The sequence below is a fragment of the Dipodomys merriami genome, unplaced genomic scaffold, assembly GCF_024711535.1.
Source record: "Dipodomys merriami isolate MVZ:Mamm:240054 unplaced genomic scaffold, mDipMer1.0.p SCAF_12, whole genome shotgun sequence".
NCBI lineage: Eukaryota > Metazoa > Chordata > Mammalia > Rodentia > Heteromyidae > Dipodomys > Dipodomys merriami.
Genome location: NW_027202493.1, coordinates 42,131,067 through 42,151,001, shown reverse-complemented (window position 1 = coordinate 42,151,001; position 19,935 = coordinate 42,131,067). Strand labels below are relative to the sequence as shown.

The window sequence follows — 19,935 nt, the reverse complement described above, 5'->3', positions numbered from 1 at the left end:
ATTCCAAAATATGCTTACATGAGTAAAAATGCCATGTCATGAGGACGCAAAACAAGGAAAGATCGTTTCCATTTTAAAAACTTGTGTAATAACTCATTAGCATTTCCTGAGGTTGAAATTTTGTTTTCATCTGTCCACAATTCCAGTGAAGACAAAATTATGTTGAGATTAATGGAAGCAAAAATCTAAAACAGAACACATGCAGAAAACATGTTCAAGCAGCAAAACATTTCCGACAATAAACTTCTCACACATATTAAACACGTGAATTGTCAGCCTCCACTGGACTTTTACAAGTCTGCTAACAAGCAACAGTGTTAATAATACAAATCATATTTAATACTTCTAAGTTGTTTGCATGTAAGCAATAAGTTTCTCATTTAATTTACTTCACAATAACTTAAATAGGTACATATAATTGTCATTCTGCCCAATTAAAAGGCAGAAAGACTGAAGTTAAAATGATACTTAAATTTTCCTGTATCATACCACATGTACATTTAATCAATATACTAAAAGAAGGTGAAGAGAGATTGTTTTAGTAGTACAGGACAAGTACAAAACTTCAAAAGAGAAAGTACTTACAGCATTCGTCAATACAATGAACTGGAAAATTTTTTCAGTGACAATGGTTGTGTCAGAACCCATGTGATCATACTGCAAAAGACAATTGCCTTTGAGATCTATGTATACATTGCCTAATGTTTAGTTGCGGTTTTCCTTTTATCTAAAATTTAATCTTATAAAGTCAGGAATTGTTTAAATTATCAACATTATTTTATTAGCATATAAACCATTGCATGTATCTAGAGATTATAAATGTAAAAAATTATAAGCCTGCAAAATATGGTATAATTCCACTATCAATAAATTATGGATAATAGTGGCTGATAAAAAATTCTAGCTTTAAACTGGAAGACTGCCTATTTTGCAAATCTGAAAATGGAAATCAGAAAGATTGTACATCTACCATATCCATTCAAAGCCATGTCTGCCTGAAACTTTACTAAAACAAATTATATAACTAACAGTAGAAACATAGTGTCATAAGAAGAATACAATAAGGAAAAGTAAAAAAAAAAAAGGCAAAGACAAGAGTTTGAAAGTGAGAATGGGTAGGTGGTAATGTATGAAGAGACTCAAGACATGTGAATTGTAAATCAGCAGATCAACGTAATTCATCCTGAAAATACTGACATGCTGACTGGATCCATGTCTCTAAAAGCAGCACAGGCTAGCATGAAGAAAAGAATCTGAAGGATTAACATACATTTTGTTTAAGAAGTTGTTAAGTCTGGGAAATTTTCCAGAAAGTATGTGTGGAAAAAAAATCCCAAAGTGTTACATACTGAGTGACTTCATTTATGTAATTTTTTGTTTGTTTTTGTTTTTGTTTTGTCAGTTGTGGGGGCTGAACTCTGGGCTTGGGCACTGTCCCTCAGCTCTTCAGCTCAAGGCTAGTGCCCTATCACTTGAGCCACAGCACTACTTCTGGATTTTTCTGCATATGTGGTGCTGAGGAATCGAACCCAGGGCCTCATGCATGAAGGGCAAGCACTCTACCACTGAGCCAACTTCCCAGCCCCATTTTTGTAATTTTTTGAAACATATATATGAATGGACTTGTGGATCTGAGATAATGGACAAGTGAGTGTGGTCCATAGATTCTTGTTTAGATGCAATTATCCTGTGTCTTGACTGCTTCAGTCACAATATCCACCCTATTAGTGGACAGGATCTCTTTCCATTCTTACGAAATGCACATGAATCCCTAATTATCTTCAAATAAAAAGGAAAACTAAAAGCTAGCAAGTGTCCATGACAACAGGAAGAAAAAAGAGGAAGGAACAGAATAGTTATGAAGCAGAATAAATCAAAGTGATAAACATAAAATAGACATATGTCATTGAATGTGAGTGGATTACATAATCAATTATCAGATTGTCAGATTTGATTAAGAAAACAAAAACCAGAAGAATTAACTGTTTACAGGAGACATACTACATTTTGCAAAGACACAAATCACTCGAATGTAAAAGGATTGGAAATAATACGATGCAAAGAGCAATGGCAAAAAACAATGTCAACCAGGAAGCTATCAAATTATAACTGTTTATGCATCCAAGAACAGAGCAGGAATTCATACAAAATAAAAAATAACCAAAAATTAATAGGAAAATTTAATAATAGAGATTTAAATATACAACTTGTAATAATAGACTAACATAAGCAAGTCAACACAGAGAGTAAATATTGAAATAAAACTATACACCAATAAGTCTCCACAGAACATTTCACTGCAAAACATTTACAGCGTGCATTCTCCCTCAAGCATACATGGAACATAATCAAGAAATAGAGCATATAGTAGGCTGAAAGGTAAGACCAACTACAGTTAGTTTAAAAAATGCAAGGCACATTCTCTCTGAACCTAATGAGATTTAATTTAAAACAACAAAAAACTGTAAAATTCTAAACATGTGGAACCAATTATACAAAACAAAGAAGAAATCACAGAGTGTTTGGAAAGTTGTATTAATCAAAATCAAACATAGCCCAACTGATCGTATTCAGCCACAGCAATGCTAGTGGTGAATTTATTGTCAGAAGTAGCAATATTGGAGGGATGAGCATCTCAAAATCACCTGTCTAGCCTACTACATCAGGAAGTTGGTGCAAGAACCGCAAAATAAACCCAAAGAAAGGAAATAAATAATAAGGATCAAAACAAAAATGGCTGAAATAAAGATAGAAAAATAAGAGATAAAATAAAACAAAGTTAATTATTTGAAAAGACAAAAGTAACAAAGAAACTCATTGACTACATTGAGAGAACAAAAGAGAAAAATCTAAAGCTGCTTTAGAGTACAAACACTGACTTTAGGGAAAGAATAAAAATTATAAAAGAACTATGGTTACAATTGTATAACAAAAAATTTGATAACTTAGACTAATTTAGGAACAATTTGAAACTGTAACTACAAATTGAAGAGTATTTAAAAACTTTTTTAAAGAAAGCATTAATTCCCTATTGCTTCATTAAACTTTTCATTTCTTTTATCAAACATTTACAAAACTTAACACTAATTCTTCACAGATGCTTCTATAAAATAGAAAAAAGCACTGTCAACTCGATGAATGAGGTCAGAAACAAAACTTCAAAGTAACATGGCTCATCAATATAAATACAAAAACCCTGTGCAAAATACTAATTTAAATTGTACTTGTTGATTGGCAGCTCCTTTGTACAACTAAATAAAATACTCAAAAAATGAAAAAATACAACATAGAAAAAGAATATGCAACCCAAGTAAATGGGATTCATTCTAGGAATGCAAGGTTGGTTTGATAGCTGAAAATCAACCAATAAAACATACTTTGTTATAGGATAAAAGCCCAAATCCATATAATTCTATCAATAGAAACATAAAAACTTGAAAATCAATGCCCATTCATGATAAAAAAAAACAATATCAAACATTCAATCTGGTAAAGAAAAAAAATCTATGAAAAACCCACTGATCACATCAGAATCAATAAAGGAATTTGTGTTTTTTTTCCTGAGAGCCAGAAAGACAGTGATACCTGTTCCCACTGCACAAATACTATCCAGACTTCTTTTTTTGTTTGTTTGTTTTGTCAGTTGTGGGGCTTGAGCTATCCAGACTTCTTGACAAGGTACTCATTCAAATAAAAGAAATCAATATATACTCATTTAGGAAAGAAAAATGTTTAACACTTTGCCAGCAGACATTTGTACATAGAAAATCCTAAGAAATCCACTAAAAACTATCAGGATAAAAAATGTTTTTTGGTAAATCCATAGGATATAAGAACAGATACAAATGTCAATTCTATTTCATATGCCAGGAATAAGTAGTTCAAAAATTACAGGAAGGAAGCAAATCCACTTACAACACAAAAATAATGTCTAGTCAGGTGCTAGTGGCTCACACCTATAATCCTAGCTACTGAGGAAGCTGATATCTGAGGATCATGGTTCAAAGCCAGCCCAGGCAGGAAAGTCTATGAGACTCTTATCTCCAATAAATCACCAGAAAACTGGAAATGACACTGTGGCTCAAGAGGTAGAGTGTTCACCTTGAGCTGAAGAGCTGAGGGACAGTGCCCAGGCCCAGAGTTCAAGCCCCATGACCAACAAAATAATAATAATAATAATCTTAGTCAAAAAAATTCAAGACAAACACTGAAAATTACACTGCTGAAAGTAAAAGACATAAGTAAAGACATTGTAAAGACATAAAGACATAAAAGACATTGTAAAGCTTTGTATTGTTAAAAAGGTAGAAATATCCAAATTGGTCCAAAGAGTCAAGTCAATTCCTACAAAAATTACAGTTGCCATTGCAGGGTAATCAAAAAGGTGATCCTAAAATCTATTTGAAAATTAACATAATCTGAAATGTCCAGAATGATTTGAAATAAGAACAAAGTTGAGTCTTCAACTTCAAAGTTAACTGCAAAGGTATAGCAATAAATACAGCACACTCATGATTCCAGATTAATCTTAGATCAATGACACAGAAATGAGAGTCACCCAAAGTAACTCCCATCAAATGATATTCAGGAAGACATAAGAAAATGAAACAGGCAAAGACATATATGTTGGTGAAATTAAAACTTTTATGTTAATATCATCACCAACAAAATAAAGACAATCTAGTGGTTGACTTAATTGTTTATGACTAAGCAATAACACACTGACCCAATTAAGAGATGTATAAAGACTTAGATTTCCTTATTTCAAAGTTAACTGTAAATTACAATCCTTAAGTCACTTAGGATCAGTTCAGTGACAGATATGCTGATTGGTGGTATAGAATTCAGAGTTCTGAAATGCACAGAAACTTTGATGGCCAGTGGATTACTGGCAAAGGTGCAGGTATTTCCTTTGAAAGATTCCCTAAATATATTAAGAATATTCAGAATATTCATTTAGTTTTTAGGGCTGAAGTTGGGAACTTGGATGCAAAATAGAAAAAGAAAAGGAAAAGGAAATTGACATGTTGAATTGAAATCCCTTTGTATAACTGTTTAAAAATAATTTTAAAACTTACATTAAAGAAGAAATTGTTTTAGGATTCTAAATTTTACTTAATTGTAGTTCTATTTCAGGAAGAAAACTGGTGGGAAAGAACCTTCTGGAAACATGATCCTCTTCTACAGTAAAGACCATTGTTTCCCTACCTACTAAGAGATGTTATGAATGGAGAACTTCTTATTTCTTCTTTAAACAACAGAAATCTTGTCAACTGTTGTTTTCAAAATTTAGTGCTAGAGTACATGCAATAAGTTCCCTACAATTCTATAACTATCTGTAAATGGTTATTAGGGAACAATTTGTTTTGTTTATATTACTATTTATAAATTAATAATAAAATTTTTATAGAAATTCAATTTCCAATTGCCTACTGATAAAAACAATTCAAAATATATTACAACATGGGAAATGCAAATTTATGCTTAGTTCTCTATTAAAAACTCCTCCTGGCAACACAAGAAAGTTCTTTTCATAATTTATTATTGAGAATAAAATGCAGCCCCCAACCAAAATAAATTAAACTGTACTTACCAATCGTTTTTCAACAACAATATGCATTTCTATATAGTGAGGGAGATCTTTTTGTGCCTGAAAAGAATCCACAAACATTATGTCCCAGACTGAAGAATTAGTCTTTTCAATATTTGTCACTACTATTAATGAGCTCAGTGTTGAAAAATTCTCATTGGCCCTGCATTTAGTTCTATTAGCCTAATGAGACCTTGACTACATTATTTTGTGTTATGACTTTGTACATGCTCCCAGAGAGTCCTGGGACATCAACCCTTGTATCATGCACCTCAGACAAGGTGAGTAACAGGGTGTCAAATGATGGATTGGCTTACACTAGACCACAGACACTGGCATTTGGAATCTGATGTCAGACACTTAGAATACAGTGGCTATGTTAGATCCAAATATCAGGTTTCATGAGGCTTCTGTTCTTGATTAACCTGTCTATGGCTTAGACTATTCTGGAAAATGGGTTTGCTAACAAAATGCTAACCCATTGTCACTGTAGTTGTTACATGAGGAGATATGCACTAATGCCAGACTTATATATAAAACAAGCTTAGCAAACCCTGGGCACTGCAGTGCGGAGGACACACAATGATATGTGACCATGACAACAAAACCACCCTGGTGAGTGGACAGCTACCAGAATTTAGAGCAGAGGCCCCAAGCTCAGAGACGCCAGACACTTCTACTATCTATCTCCATTTTATGATTTTTTGATGCTGATACTGAGACTTGAACTCAGGGCCTCGGCACTGTTTCTTAGCTTTTTGCTCAAGGTTCCTCCACGTGAGCCATAGTTCTACTTCAGGCTTTTGGCTGGTTAACTGAAGAAAAGAGTCACGAATTTTTCTGCCCAACATTTCTATCCAACATTTAAGGACCGAATAGTTCATGGTTTCAATGGGGAAATTAAAAAAAAAAAATCTTCATTTCATTGAAGTTCCTGGACACAGAGTCCTTTACTGCATCTAAGCTACTGAAAAAACACTGCATTCAGTGGTTTCAGGATTTGAGGTTATTTCTTCCTTCCAACCAATTACCAAGTGCTGGTTGTTTAATACTCATTTTCATCATTTACATTAAGACTACTGCTGATCTGTTTATTAAAAATCTTAAAGAAAATAATCAGTTGGATGCTGGTGGCTCACGCCTGTAATCCTAGCTACTCAGGAGGCTGAGATCTGAGGATAACGGTTCAAAGCTAGCCTTTGCAGAAAAGTTTGTGAGACTCTTATCTCCAATTAACCTCTAGAAAACCAGAAGCAGCGCTGTGGCTCAAGTGGTAGAGCGCTTGCCTTGAGCTGAAGAACGCAGGGATAAGATAGCACCCAAGCCCAGAGTTCAAGCCCCACAACCGACAAAAAAAAAAATCAGTTCACCAAAAAAAATTAAAATGTAAGATGCAGGCATAAGAGAATTCTAGACACTGATTCTTTTGGGAAGATGGGCAAGCGCCAGATTTCAAAGGACTTCAAAGCCAGGTTGTTTAATAGAAAAAGGTCAGCAACACAAGATGTGTGTGCTGAGACACGTGGTGTGCAAAGATGACTCCAACTGTGGGGTAAAGCGGGCTGTGACCTCAGCGAGTACTGAGGAACTGACTCCATCACACAGATCCAAGGACATGCTACTGGTATGTTCCAGTGGCAGTGTTGGTAATTAGGGATTAAAGTTTACAAGACATCAAAGGACATTTGCATGAGTATTTGGGGAGTGGGAATATGATACGTAGATAGATGACAGACAGACAGACGGATGAACTCTGTGTGTGTTTAATTGGGGCAACCAATATGTTAAATATGAAATCACTTAACTCGGGTAAATATTTGGAGTGGGAACAGGACACCTGTAAGTCCTAGTAGATAAAACCAAAGAAAATGTGCAATAAAATGGATAAGCTAAATAAACCCAAGGTGCCACATAGGAAATACCAATACTTAAAAAGGAGAGCATACAGGAAAAAATACAATGTAGTTGATGAGCCACCAACCTCTATTCTTTGCACTTCATAGGGCAGATCTCGTAACTCAAATTCCTTCTCGGCATATAAAGAAACACTCGTTCTCTTGTGCTGTAGTTGATAAATGACATGCTCAAAACCAAGCGCAGACTCCAGAGGTTCAATTCCGTAGCTAATGTTTCCAAACTGCAGTATGCCCCTGCAAACGAGAACAAAAGCTGTGTGAGCGAGCTAACGCGTTTACAAGCAACAATATAAACACCACCATACTTTTACAAGTCAGTACACTTGATCCATGTGGGTGTTGTTGCTTTTTGTTTGTATACATATCGTGATCAGACTTAGGTAGTGAAAGTAAGAAAAGTTAATGGGTATGGCACAGAAAATAATGTAATTAGTATTTGTCTAGTTATCAATTAATATACTATGATCCAATTCAGCCAGGCCATTAGCAGAAATAATTTCCAGCTAAGTGATCCACTTTGTACCCCCTCGGTGCTGCGTTACAACCTGAGCCCGGTGCACGTGCTAAGCGTCGCCATGGAGTTGGGGTACCCCTCCAAATATCCTTGGTAGTGGCAGGAACTCTGGAAAACAAAGGGAAACCCCGTGTATGAGAGGAGCTCATGTCCAAGGCAGCATTGTCAGAGGCTGAAAACACATGTCTTGGGTTGTGTGCGTCAAATACTCACTGTTTCCAAAATGGACTTCTAAGATGATAGGGGAGGCCATGGCTTGATTTTCTGAAATCACCCCTCCCCCTGCGCCCCCCCCCCTGACCTGCTCGGGTTCCCAAAGAACTCAGTAGTAGTTTTCACATGTGTTATAAATTCAACGAGACTTTCAATAGTTAGGATAAGGTTTAAAAATAATTAAAATCATTTATTTTTTTCATACTCCTCTGACTTAATTCTGCACACCAGAGAAGCAAAACAAATCCACATCTGCAAGAGAAATTATTTGGAGGGGTAGTTGGGGGTGGACCAAAGATAAAATGTGGAAAATACCTTCTGGGCTTGCGTTACAAAGGTAGACAGAAACAGGAAGGGAAATACATTGAACCCAAAAAAGGAGGTAATTCACCCGTGGGGATCCTGGCTGGCTCCCAGGGCAGGCAATACCGCAACCGAAAACCCAATCCTTCCGCAGAGGCGGCCACAGTCTCAGGAGTGTTAGAAACTGAAATGCAGGGTCCAACAGAGGCAGAAGGTGCAGAAGGAGGTCGTAAAACGTGGGCCATTATCTGAGGTGCGCTTAATCTTGACTGAGAATATGTGAAAGATGCTCCCTGCCACCCCACCAGCCAGGCTGGATTTCTCACTACTCCTGGAAAACAAGATGCCTGATGGCTGGAAGTTCCCTTCAGGTGAGTGTGCAAAACCACTGGACCTAAGATGGCTGATAGACTTAATCGGGACAACCTCTAGCTTCATTGTAATCAAATGTCCATCGAAGAGCCACGCCTGCCAGCTACCATGACAGAAAGCGTCACTGATTTCTGAGAAACCCCCACCAACTCCAGGCCAATCCCCACCACTAGTCTGCCCCTCTCAGCCTGTCCTAGCGCCCCCCTCCCCCGCCCTGTTTTGTTGGTCCTGTGAGGATGCTTTCCTCACAGAGCTCCACTTCCCTGGCCATTGAATTCGCTTGCGTTGCTGGAACTCAACTTTGCTTTTATCTGGGCTTTGAAATATCAAATTGGAGGGAGAGGAACTAGAAAAGTTCATGGATACCAACAAATCTGGCCAAGACCAGGACAGCTGAAGAACAGAGAAGAGAATTCTTCTTTGTTGGTTTATCTGTTCTTAAAGTGTGTGGTAGGTCAAGGCAGGGAACTCGTGGGCAAGAAGCAGGGGAGAAGCCAGAAGAGCCACAGGTAGCGGGAGCGGCCGGGGAGCTACAGAAGCCTCGGGGAAAGTTACAGCACAGAAGAGCCACGATCGGAGGAGGGAACCGGATCTCCCCGCAGCGCCTACAAGGATGTCCAAGTGTGGACTTGCCACAGTTAATCACACGACAGCCAGGCCTGCCCAACTTGCATCAAGTAAGCCCAAAGGAGTTGTTCCAACTCTTGCTTCCCACCCTTCCAGCTTCTAGAAGCAGAGGATGAAGAAGACGTTGAAAGGGCTACGCTGACAGCAGGAGCAAGCTTCTTCAATAACAGGAGCAGACCACCTGAGCCTTCAGCCTCGGCCTAGACACATCATCCAATGAGAATCCGGCTGCAAAATGGGACAGTGCCACCTAATCTCTTCCCAGACGAACCCATTCTGTGTGCAACAGAACACAGAAAAGCTCAAGCCCCAAAAAAATACAGTGTGGGAAGTAGGGGTGGGGAGAACGGGTAGGAGATCCCTAGATTCTATCAGCACCAGTCTGCAAGTAGCTGGCCAGTTGGCAGGATTTCTGGGAAGCAGATGGCTGGGAAGAAAAAAGAAAAGTCAAATGCTGACCCACAGAGTGAGATGATGGGGCATGCCAGCGATTAAACCCTAGAGGCTGCCGGACCCTGCATTTCAGGCATGAAAATTAGATCGGTTGAAAACCCCTGATGTAAATCATGACTTTCCATTTGAGGTTTGACCCAGTGGTCACACACACACACACACACACACACACACACACACACACACACACACACACACACACACACACACACACACACACACACACACACACACACACACACACACACGCCAGGGAAATGGCTGGTTTGGAAAGTGCTCAAATCCTACTGGGTTTGGTCACCGTCCTGCTGCGATAAGGGCCAAGTCCTGTCACCGACCGGAAATGATTACGTGCATGTCAAAACAAAACAGAATGCCAGTTGTGGAGGAAGCGGGTGACACAGACAACGTACCTCAATATCTTCATCAAGAGGCGTCATAATTCCCGAACCGTCGTAACTATAAACTTTAAAACTGCTGGGTAAAAAAGGTCTGTGAAAATAAAGGTAAAAAGGTATTTAACAGAAAAATTGTTTCCTAAGGTTCTATTTTGGAGAAAGGTGCAACCTGCTTAGGCAGGTTGGCAGAAAAAGGTCTTCCACTCTACTGATCTTCCACCTCCTGTCAATTCCCTCTGAATAGCCAAAGCAGTTTTGAGCAAAAAGTACAGTCGGCGGCACCAGACTACCTGATTTTGAAGTATACTACCAAGCTATGGTAATAGAAACTCCATGCTATGGGTGTTAAAAAGAAAACAGATACACAGAGTTGTGTCAGAGGAACAAACCCATACATTGATAATCAATTGATCTCTAATAAACTTATCAAGAACATGCATGGGGAAGAACTTCTCTTTAAATAATAATTTTTGGAAGATTGAATATCCACACAAAGAAGATGAAATTGGACCTTTTTGTCTTACACCATGTACAAAATTCACAAAAAGTGGATTGAAGACTGACTACCTGTAACTATAACGCTGATAGGAAACAAGCATAGAAAGAAATCTGTAGCTTTAGCCTGGGAAAGGATTTTTCTTTTTTTTTTTTTACTGTGACACACAAAAAAGGCAAAATGTTTTCCAGCCAAAAGTGTAGAGCTAGCTGGTGACTGGTGGCTCACCCTCATAATCTAGCTGCTTTGGATGCTGAGATCCAGAGCATCACAGTTCAAAGGGAAGAAGAGAACAGTCTTGCAAGATAGCTACCAAAAAGCTTGGCCAGTGGCCTGGCTCAGATGGTAGAGTGCGACCTAGGTAAACAAGCTGAGCAGGTACAATGTCCTTGAGTTTAAATCCGCATACTGCCAAAGATAGAAATACTTCGCAGATTTGTGAATAACAAAAGGAAAAATTATCACATAACTGTGTCTTCTCTAAATTTGTATGTTGAAAACTCTTAACTGGTGTGATATTAGGAGGGTTGTTTAGGCCACGAATCAGTATTCTTAGACCACAAGAGCGGACTCCTCCTCCTATCATGAGAGTTCAAGCGAGCATGTCTTTCGAAAAAGTGTTCATCTACCAGAAGCTTGCTCTTCACTCCCGCCTCCAGAACCGTGTTGGTCCCTTTGTATTACCATGACACAATGATTGAGTGAACAAACTAAAGGAGAGCATTTTCACTTTCATTTGTCTTTGTGTTTTGTTACTGCAGGCCCAAATAAATGAAGATTCCTGCTGGGTGCAGATGGTGGACGCGGGCTGAGCGCTGTGGCCCAGGCCAGGCCTCGCCATTTGTGATTCTGAAGACATGGAAACCCCAAGCTCTCCTCCGCACGGATGAGAAGTGAATCTCAAACAAACGCCTTCACGGCTGAAACCATGGAAGGACAGGTGGGAACCCTGGGCTGAGCTACTGACCCAGGCGTGAAATACCAGCATCCCTCAGCGCACCCCAAAGAAAGCTCAGACAGACAGCGCCCTGGAAGAAGACGCCTCACCACACGGGTGAGAAAGCCCAACGCTGCCCTGTGTGTAGACAAATAACAATAACTAAGTGAACGACGGGCGCATTGAAGACCCAGGAATGGAAGCTGTCAAGCTTTACCGATCACAGTGGTGCCTGTTTGTTCAGAAATGCTCCACGCAAAAATACAGCAATACACCGGAAAAAATTCCTAGAGTAAATGAGACATCTTTTGCATAGAGAAACAGTAAAATGAACGCGGATATCTGAAGAAAATATTTGAAATAAAGGACAAAATCAAGACTAGCAGGGCAGGTGACAGATGAGTCAAGTATAGTTAACTTTGGAGAAGCGACAGTGGTCCCCTCAAATGATCATAATGCACAGTCAACAGCAAGCCAGGTACAGTACTAGAATGAGAAAAAGGGAACATTACACTCAAAAATTGGCACGAAGTCTCCAGAATTAAAGCAGATCGTGAATTCTGAAATTGAAGAATCAGAGTCCTTAGAAACTCATCAGAGACCAAGCACGGCGTCTTCCAGGGTCTTAGCAGTGCCTGTCCTTCGTAATGCCATACGTGTTTTTAATCCGGATCCCTTCCCGAGCAAAGCCCACCAATGACTGCCACGCAGCACGGTTTGGCCCACTGCGGTCAGCCGCGGTCACAGCCGCTGCAGGCTTCTTTCCAGGGCCCTGTGCTTTTGCTGAAAATACACAGCACTCAAGAAATGTAGCAATATGTAACTGGAGTGCACTTTTTGTGTCTTCTTTCAGACAAGGATTGTGTATCTTAGGTAGAAGACAGTTTTCATAAAGTATGGTGAAGAGGCTGCAGTTCTGAACTCCGGAATGGCTCAGAGGCGTTTCTCGTTTCTCATTGCTTCGGTGATACTCTAACTTAAAATTATTGTCATAATTCAGTCCATCAAAGAATCTGTTGAGATTATTTAAGTATAGTTTAGATAGAAAAGAACTTGAAAACAAACCATGTTTATGTTTGCAGAAAGATAGAAAATGATCAAAAATTATCAAAAAAGATAGAAAATTATTTTTTAAATTAGCAAAATTATCAGGCCACCTTACAAACTGTCCAAAACAATTCTGACTCAACTAGGGAGGAGGAGGAGAGCTGCCGGCTCTGAGGAATAATTGAAAGACTGAAAAGATTTTTCCAAGCACAAATAAGACACAAATGAAGTGGGGGACAGGGGTGCATGCCTGCAATTCCAATACTCAGGAGGCTGAGGCAGGAGGGTTTCAAGGGTGGTAACAGCCTGAACTGCACAGCAAGACCCTGTCTAAAAAAGAAGGAAAAAAAGGACAAAAATTGTAAATAAAAACAGAAAAATAAGTAGGTACTAATTAGAATTACTCTCAAATCCACCATAATCATGTTCTAGATATTTGCAAGTGGTATTTGCAAGTAATAATCAGAACAAAGACAGTTGAGATAAAGGTCACTTACTTTTGCTGTAGGTGCATAGTGTATATTTTCCCTTCAATCATAATGCTGTAGGATATCTGCAGGGTGGGTGCATTTAAAAAGCAAGGAAAACCAGAAAAAAAACATCAGTAGCAGAGGAAATGATTATTTTTACATTAATGATGATTACATTTCCAAACACAATACACTAGAAGGATATTTTAAAGCTGAATATTCATAATCAATTATAAATTATTCAACTGAGTTATTTCAGTGTTAATATTGTGGCCTTCATTATGATAATAATGGATAGAAGAATAGCATTGTGTAGTTTGTTATTCATTTTAAAATTTACCCAATATAATAGGACATGAAGAATGAATTAGTCTTATCCAATGAATGTGTTCGTTTATTAAAAGTTTGAGACCAGTAAAATGGTCAAATTTCCTTGCAATAGTCAACTCTCCACTCAATAGAAAGCAAAGAGTTAATAGCATATAATGTATGTTATTTATAGATTTGATGAAATATGTTCATTGTTTGAATGCAATACGTATGGCATCTACTAACAAAGATTAAAAGTGGTATCTGATGAATGGAGAATTTATTCTCTGTGTCACTGTGTGGGAACAATCTCTTTTCACTATTGAACATGGCAGTCTACAAACATGGACTAAATGTCCAATTAAAATTTTCTCATACCAGTTTTTGTTTTGCTTATCATTGCCTTCTGATAGTATATATTGTACCCTAAATCTTTTTCAGGATTAAAAAAAATCACTTTACCATAATAGAAATGCAGACTAGAAATGCAAGGTAACTTTTACTATTTCAATCATGTTTACAGAAAATGTTGCTAGGTGGATTTTTAAATTTTAATTTCCCTCTAGAATTTATTTTGTATACTCATTGAGGAGTCTAAGGGTGGATGGGGATGCGTGGATGTTGAAATGTGTCCACATAGGCGGACAGGCCTGTGCTGCAAGTCCTTGCCAGGAATGCCAAAGGTGTGGACTGCTCCCCCATTGTGAAAACAAAACCCAACACAACTCTTAAGCGGGGTGTCAGTGGCTCATATCTGTCATCCTAGCTACTCAGGAGGCTGAGCTCTGAGGGTGGTGGTTCAAAGCCAGCTCGGGCAGGAAAGTCTGTGAGACTCTTATCTTCAATGAACCACTAGAAAACTGGAAGTGGCAGTATGGCTCAAGTGGTAGCCTTGAGCTGAAGAGCTGAGGGACAGTGCCCAGGCCCAGAGTTCAAGCTCCATGACCAACAATTAAAAAAAAAACAAAAAACAAAAACACAACTCTTTCCATTGGTTGTACCAATTCACAAACAGAAAATAAGATGAATTTTTTTTTTAACTTATGTACTCTCATCACATATTGCTTTGTTGGATTTAATTGTTGCAAACACTGGATGTAAAATAGTGCCCTACATTAGTTATTTGGCAATTCTCTATAAGTTTCTCAATCTGAATGTGATTACGTTTGTTAACTTCTCAAGGTTAACATTTATAACTTTATACATGCTTCTTTTTTATTTCTTACTGATTTTCAGAAGTTCTTGATATATTCTGGATACTTTAGGTGTAGTAAATAGATTGCAAAGGTTGAGTTGGAATATTTGCCACTTTGTTTCTGATAATCGTTGATGTACTTAAATGTAGGTTCTCCCCAATTATTCCACTCCAGAATCTGTACTTCTTAATCCCTTACTCAATTCTTTTCCATTATAAGAGCCCAAACAGGTCTCTCATATTTTCTTTCAATTTTTAACAATCTGTTTGATGCATTTAAATTAGCTAGAATTGAGTCTAACATGTGATAGGCATTAATATATATTATATAGCTAAGCAACAGTCCTATGCCTTTTATTAAGTTGCATTTTTGGCTTGCACGCGGGCGTGTGTGTGTGTGTGTGTGTGTGTGTGTGTGTGTGTGTGTGTGTGTATGTGTGTGTGTGTGTGTGTGTTGGTTTAGGCAACTGAAATGTATTTTCCTGAGCTTTTAGGTCAGAGTAGGAAGTGTTGGTGAGGTAGGAGTTTCCTGGGGGCTAGGAGGGAAGGTAAGCCTGAGGCCCCTCTCCCAGGTTGGCACGTGACCATCTTCTCCCCTCTTTTCACTGCCCTCCTCTGAATCTTACTTCTTTTATCCCCTGGTACTGGGTTTTGAACTCTGGTCCTCGTGTTTTCTGGGTAAGCTCTCTATTACTTGTCCTTTGCCTTATTTATTCTTGCTTGTTTTCCAGGTAAGGACTTAGGCTGACTTTGCTGGGGCCTGGGACCGCCATCCTCCTGTCTCCCCGTTCCCAGTAGCTGGGATTATAGATGTGTGCCATCCTGCCCAGCCCCCAAATCCCCTCTTCCTCTAAGCACACCAGCTACCTTGGATTAGGGCCTGTTCTGAAGAATGCATTTAATTTGGTTATTTTGTTAAAGACTCCTTTCAAATAGGATTACACGAGGAAAGGGTTCCTGGATGAAGATGGCCATGTCTACAGCTATTATTCATCCAGAACACTGAAGCCAAAACTTTGCCTTTTTCCTCCATGAACTGAACCTATCTGGACACACTGAATGAAATGAAATTAAAATTAAGATCAATTTGCCCTGCTCATCTTAATCGTCATTCATTGTCTGGTGTGTACAACCTATTTTAGGCTACCCAGGAGGAAAGACATGGGGGAAGGGAACTCAGGAGGAGGAGACAGGAAGTGAAGCGGGCAGCCACAACACAAACCCTTTGTCCTTTTGAATGTGTAGGAGGACTGGTATTCACTTGATTTGATTTCTGTGTCTTCACGACCTTCTCACTGTCCCCCTCCAAACCACTGAACCACGTCTGCATTTTTTCAGAAGACAACACCCACTGTAGGAGCTCAACCAATGTGCTGCAGAGAATGGGTGGGACCAGATGCTCTGGACGGAACACAGATTGAGTGTTATGACACCCTTCCATCAAATGCTGCTACTGACTCCACCTTCCCCTGTCTGAGCCCAGGCAGGGAACACCAGGGAAGATCATTACTACCTTTCTTCCCAGAGCAGCTTTAGCAGGACAACAGGAAGACCCTTCGCAAATAATGCTACCCCCATCCCATCTTAAACTTACAATGCTTATATACAACATAAGACCTAGAGGGAAGTTAGAAGCAATAAATCAACCTAGCAAAGTCTCTGTAAACATGATCAAAATATTTTTTTAAAAAAACTTACATTTCTAGCTTGCATTTCTATTATGGTGAACAAGAAAGTGATTTAAAAATATCCTGAAAAAGATTTAGTGTTTAATACATACTATCGGAATGTCCTTGTCTAGAAATGATTCTAGAACTCAGTACCCAACCACCCAAACAACCACCACAAAGGATAGTTGTTCAATGTGAAGAAAAATGAACATGAACCCTAATCTGAAAGAAACGAACTTGAAGGAACAGTCGTGGCCATTAACGTGTGTGCAATCCACAGTGGAGCAAGAAACACGAGTAAATAGAATAACCACTCTATCCCCCCCCCAACAGTCCTCAAAGCATAGTCTGAAGACTATGTGGGTCAGACCCGCTGGGGCGAATATTCCGAGGCAGATTTGGAAGGGGGACTGAGGCCCAACCACCATTCCCCATCCAGGCAATACACTGTTTATTGCGCTTCCTCTTGAGATATAGCTTTTCCCACTCTACAGCCACCGATACACAGTGCACAGGCGAAAATGGCAAAGGAACTTCCAAGGACCCCATGTCCACAGGGTTTTTAAACTGCCCACAGTGGTAGCGGTTAATTACATGTGTTGCATATCCTTCGCCTTCTATTGACTGTATTTTCTCGGGAACTGTGACTTGCACGTTGAGCCTTTCAGAACCTGCGGGGCAAAGGCTTCATTAGAGCAGAACAGCGCCTGTCTTTTCTTTCCTTGTGGAAAACTACACTCTGCAGGCCATTTGCTTGGCAATACCAGGCTCTGAACTCGGGGGTTTTGCCCTTGCCAGGCGCTTTACCACGCGAGCCACGCCTCCAGCGCTTTTTGCTTTCTTTGTTTTTTTTTCAAATAGGATGCTGCACTAAGATGCAAGTCTCTACCAGACGGCAGGGCAGATGGCAGGCTGCACACAGGCCGCAGGCCTCTTACTGGTTGAGATGGGGCTGAGATGGGTTGGAGTGAGGATGGGACGGGGTTGGGTTGGGGTTGGGATGGCGGGGTGGAGGGGGTTGGGATGGCGGGGTGGAGGGGGTTGGGATGGCGGGGTGGAGGGGGTTGGGTTGAGGGGGTTGGGTGATGGGGTTGAGGAGGTTGGGGTGATGGGGGTTGGGATGGCGGGGTTGAGGGGGTTGGGGTGATGGGGGTGAGGGGTTGGGATGATGGGGTGGAGGGGGTTGGGATGATGGGGTTGGGTGATGGGGTTGAGGGGGTTGGGATGATGGGGTTGAGGGGGTTGGGATGATGGGGTTGAGGGGGTTGGGATGATGGGGTTGAGGGGGTTGGGATGATGGGGTTGAGGGGTTGGGATGGCGGGGTTGAGGGGGTTGGGATGATGGGAGTGAGGGGTTGGGATGGCGGGGTTGAGGGGGTTGGGATGATGGGGTTGAGGGGGTTGGGATGATGGGGTTGAGGGGGTTGGGATGATGGGGGTGAGGGGTTGGGATGGCGGGGTTGAGGGGGTTGGGATGGTGGGGGTGAGGGGGTTGGGATGATGGGGTTGAGGGGGTTGGGATGGCGGGGTTGAGGGGATTGGGGTGATGGGGGTGAGGGGTTGGGATGATGGGGTGGAGGGGGTTGGGATGATGGGGTTGGGATGATGGGGTTGAGGGGGTTGGGATGGCGGGGTTGAGGGGGTTGGGATGGCGGGGTTGAGGGGGTTGGGATGATGGGAGTGAGGGGTTGGGATGGCGGGGTTGAGGGGGTTGGGATGATGGGGTTGAGGGGGTTGGGATGATGGGGTTGAGGGGGTTGGGATGATGGGGTTGAGGGGGTTGGGATGATGGGGGTGAGGGGTTGGGATGATGGGGGTGAGGGGTTGGGATGATGGGGTTGAGGGGGTTGGGATGGCGGGGTTGAGGGGGTTGGGATGGCGGGGTTGAGGGGGTTGGGATGGCGGGGTTGAGGGGGTTGGGATGATGGGGGTGAGGGGTTGGGATGGCGGGGTTGAGGGGGTTGGGATGATGGGGTTGAGGGGGTTGGGATGGCGGGGTTGAGGGGGTTGGGATGGCGGGGTTGAGGGGGTTGGGATGGCGGGGTGGAGGGGGTTGGGATGGCGGGGTGGAGGGGGTTGGGATGGCGGGGTGGAGGGGGTTGGGATGGCGGGGTGGAGGGGGTTGGGATGGCGGGGTGGAGGGGGTTGGGATGGCGGGGTGGAGGGGGTTGGGATGGCGGGGTGGAGGGGGTTGGGATGGCGGGGTGGAGGGGGTTGGGATGGCGGGGTGGAGGGGGTTGGGATGGCGGGGTGGAGGGGGTTGGGATGGCGGGGTGGAGGGGGTTGGGATGGCGGGGTGGAGGGGGTTGGGATGGCGGGGTGGAGGGGGTTGGGATGATGGGGTGGAGGGGGTTGGGATGATGGGGTGGAGGGGGTTGGGATGATGGGGTGGAGGGTGTTGGGATGATGGGGTTGAGGGGTTGGGATGATGGGGTTGGCTGTTGGGACGGGACTCACAGAGGCCCCAAGCTTGCTGGGCCTGCGGCCTCCTAACGAACCCCGCACCGGAGTGGCCCCGGGCTGGGCTGGGCTCAGGAGCTGCGGGCAGCCGGGGCTGGCCCGAGCTCGGCAGGGGATGGGGGCACTCTGGGGGTGCGGGCCCCGCCCCGGGGTCAGAGGTCAGGCCCCTCACTCACCGCAGTCCATCTGCACCTCGCCTGACCGGCCCAGCCAGCCCAGGCCCAGCAGGAGCAGGAGGCGCGCCATGCCGCGGGCGCCAGACCAGAGCGGCCGTTGGCCCCGGGGCGTTGGAGCGCGAGGGGCGGGGGGGCGCCGCGGGCCGTGCGGGCCTGGGGACGGGGTCCGGCCTGGGGACGGGGTCCGGCCTGGGGACGGGGTCCGGCCTGGGGACGGGGGGGGGGGTTTCCGGCCTGGGGACGGGGTCTGGCTTAGGGCCGGGGGTGTCCAGCCTGTGGACAGGGGTCTGGCCTGGGGGATGGGGGTCCAGCCTGTGGACAGGGGTCTGGCCTGGGGGATGGGGGTCCAGCCTGTGGACAGGGGTCTGGCCTGGGGGGATGGGGGTCCAGCCTGTGGACAGGGGTCTGGCCTGGGGACATGTGGGGGGGGCAGTCTGGGGGAATCCGGCCTGTGGATGGGGTCCAGCCTGGGGACCCCCAGGTCCGGCCTGTTGGTGGTGGTGGTGGTGGTTGTCAGGCCTGAACTCTGGGCCTGGGCGCTGTCCCTCAGCTCTTCAGCTCAAGGCAGGGCTTACCACTGGAGCCACAGTGCCACTTCCGGTTTTCTGGTGATTAAGTCTCAAGGCTTTTCCTGACCCTGCTGGCTTTGAACCGCGATCTTCAGATCTCAGCCTCCTGAGTAGCTAGGATGACAGGTGTGAGCCCCCGCCCCCGGCTTCACATATTCTTGGTAAGACTTCCTTTGTGGATATAGTGATTGGACAAACCTTGAGAACTTGTTTTCACCTT

At 42.8% G+C, this 19,935-nt stretch overlaps 1 protein-coding gene across 3 annotated transcripts in view; it reads right to left on the bottom strand.

The window, feature by feature from the left end:
• The window catches only part of LOC138823075 (disintegrin and metalloproteinase domain-containing protein 2-like), a 41,180-nt gene extending 21,954 nt beyond the window's left edge, over nucleotides 1-19,226 (bottom strand). For 2 of the 3 annotated variants that reach the window (XM_070016009.1, XM_070016010.1), the window contains exons 1-9: nucleotides 19,147-19,226; nucleotides 17,105-17,181; nucleotides 13,364-13,419; nucleotides 10,402-10,480; nucleotides 8,052-8,128; nucleotides 7,572-7,740; nucleotides 5,594-5,650; nucleotides 586-657; nucleotides 19-185 (exon numbers count right to left, since the gene is read on the bottom strand). In XM_070016009.1, the coding sequence (XP_069872110.1) occupies nucleotides 19-185; nucleotides 586-657; nucleotides 5,594-5,650; nucleotides 7,572-7,740; nucleotides 8,052-8,128; nucleotides 10,402-10,480; nucleotides 13,364-13,419; nucleotides 17,105-17,181; nucleotides 19,147-19,216 (824 nt within the window). In that variant the 5' untranslated portion in view covers nucleotides 19,217-19,226. Of the gene's footprint in view, nucleotides 1-18; nucleotides 186-585; nucleotides 658-5,593; nucleotides 5,651-7,571; nucleotides 7,741-8,051; nucleotides 8,129-10,401; nucleotides 10,481-13,363; nucleotides 13,420-16,880; nucleotides 17,047-17,104; nucleotides 17,182-19,146 lie in introns of those variants that run through there. The other variant, XM_070016011.1, reaches the window with a different exon arrangement.
• Nucleotides 19,227-19,935: the final 709 nt, after the last annotated feature.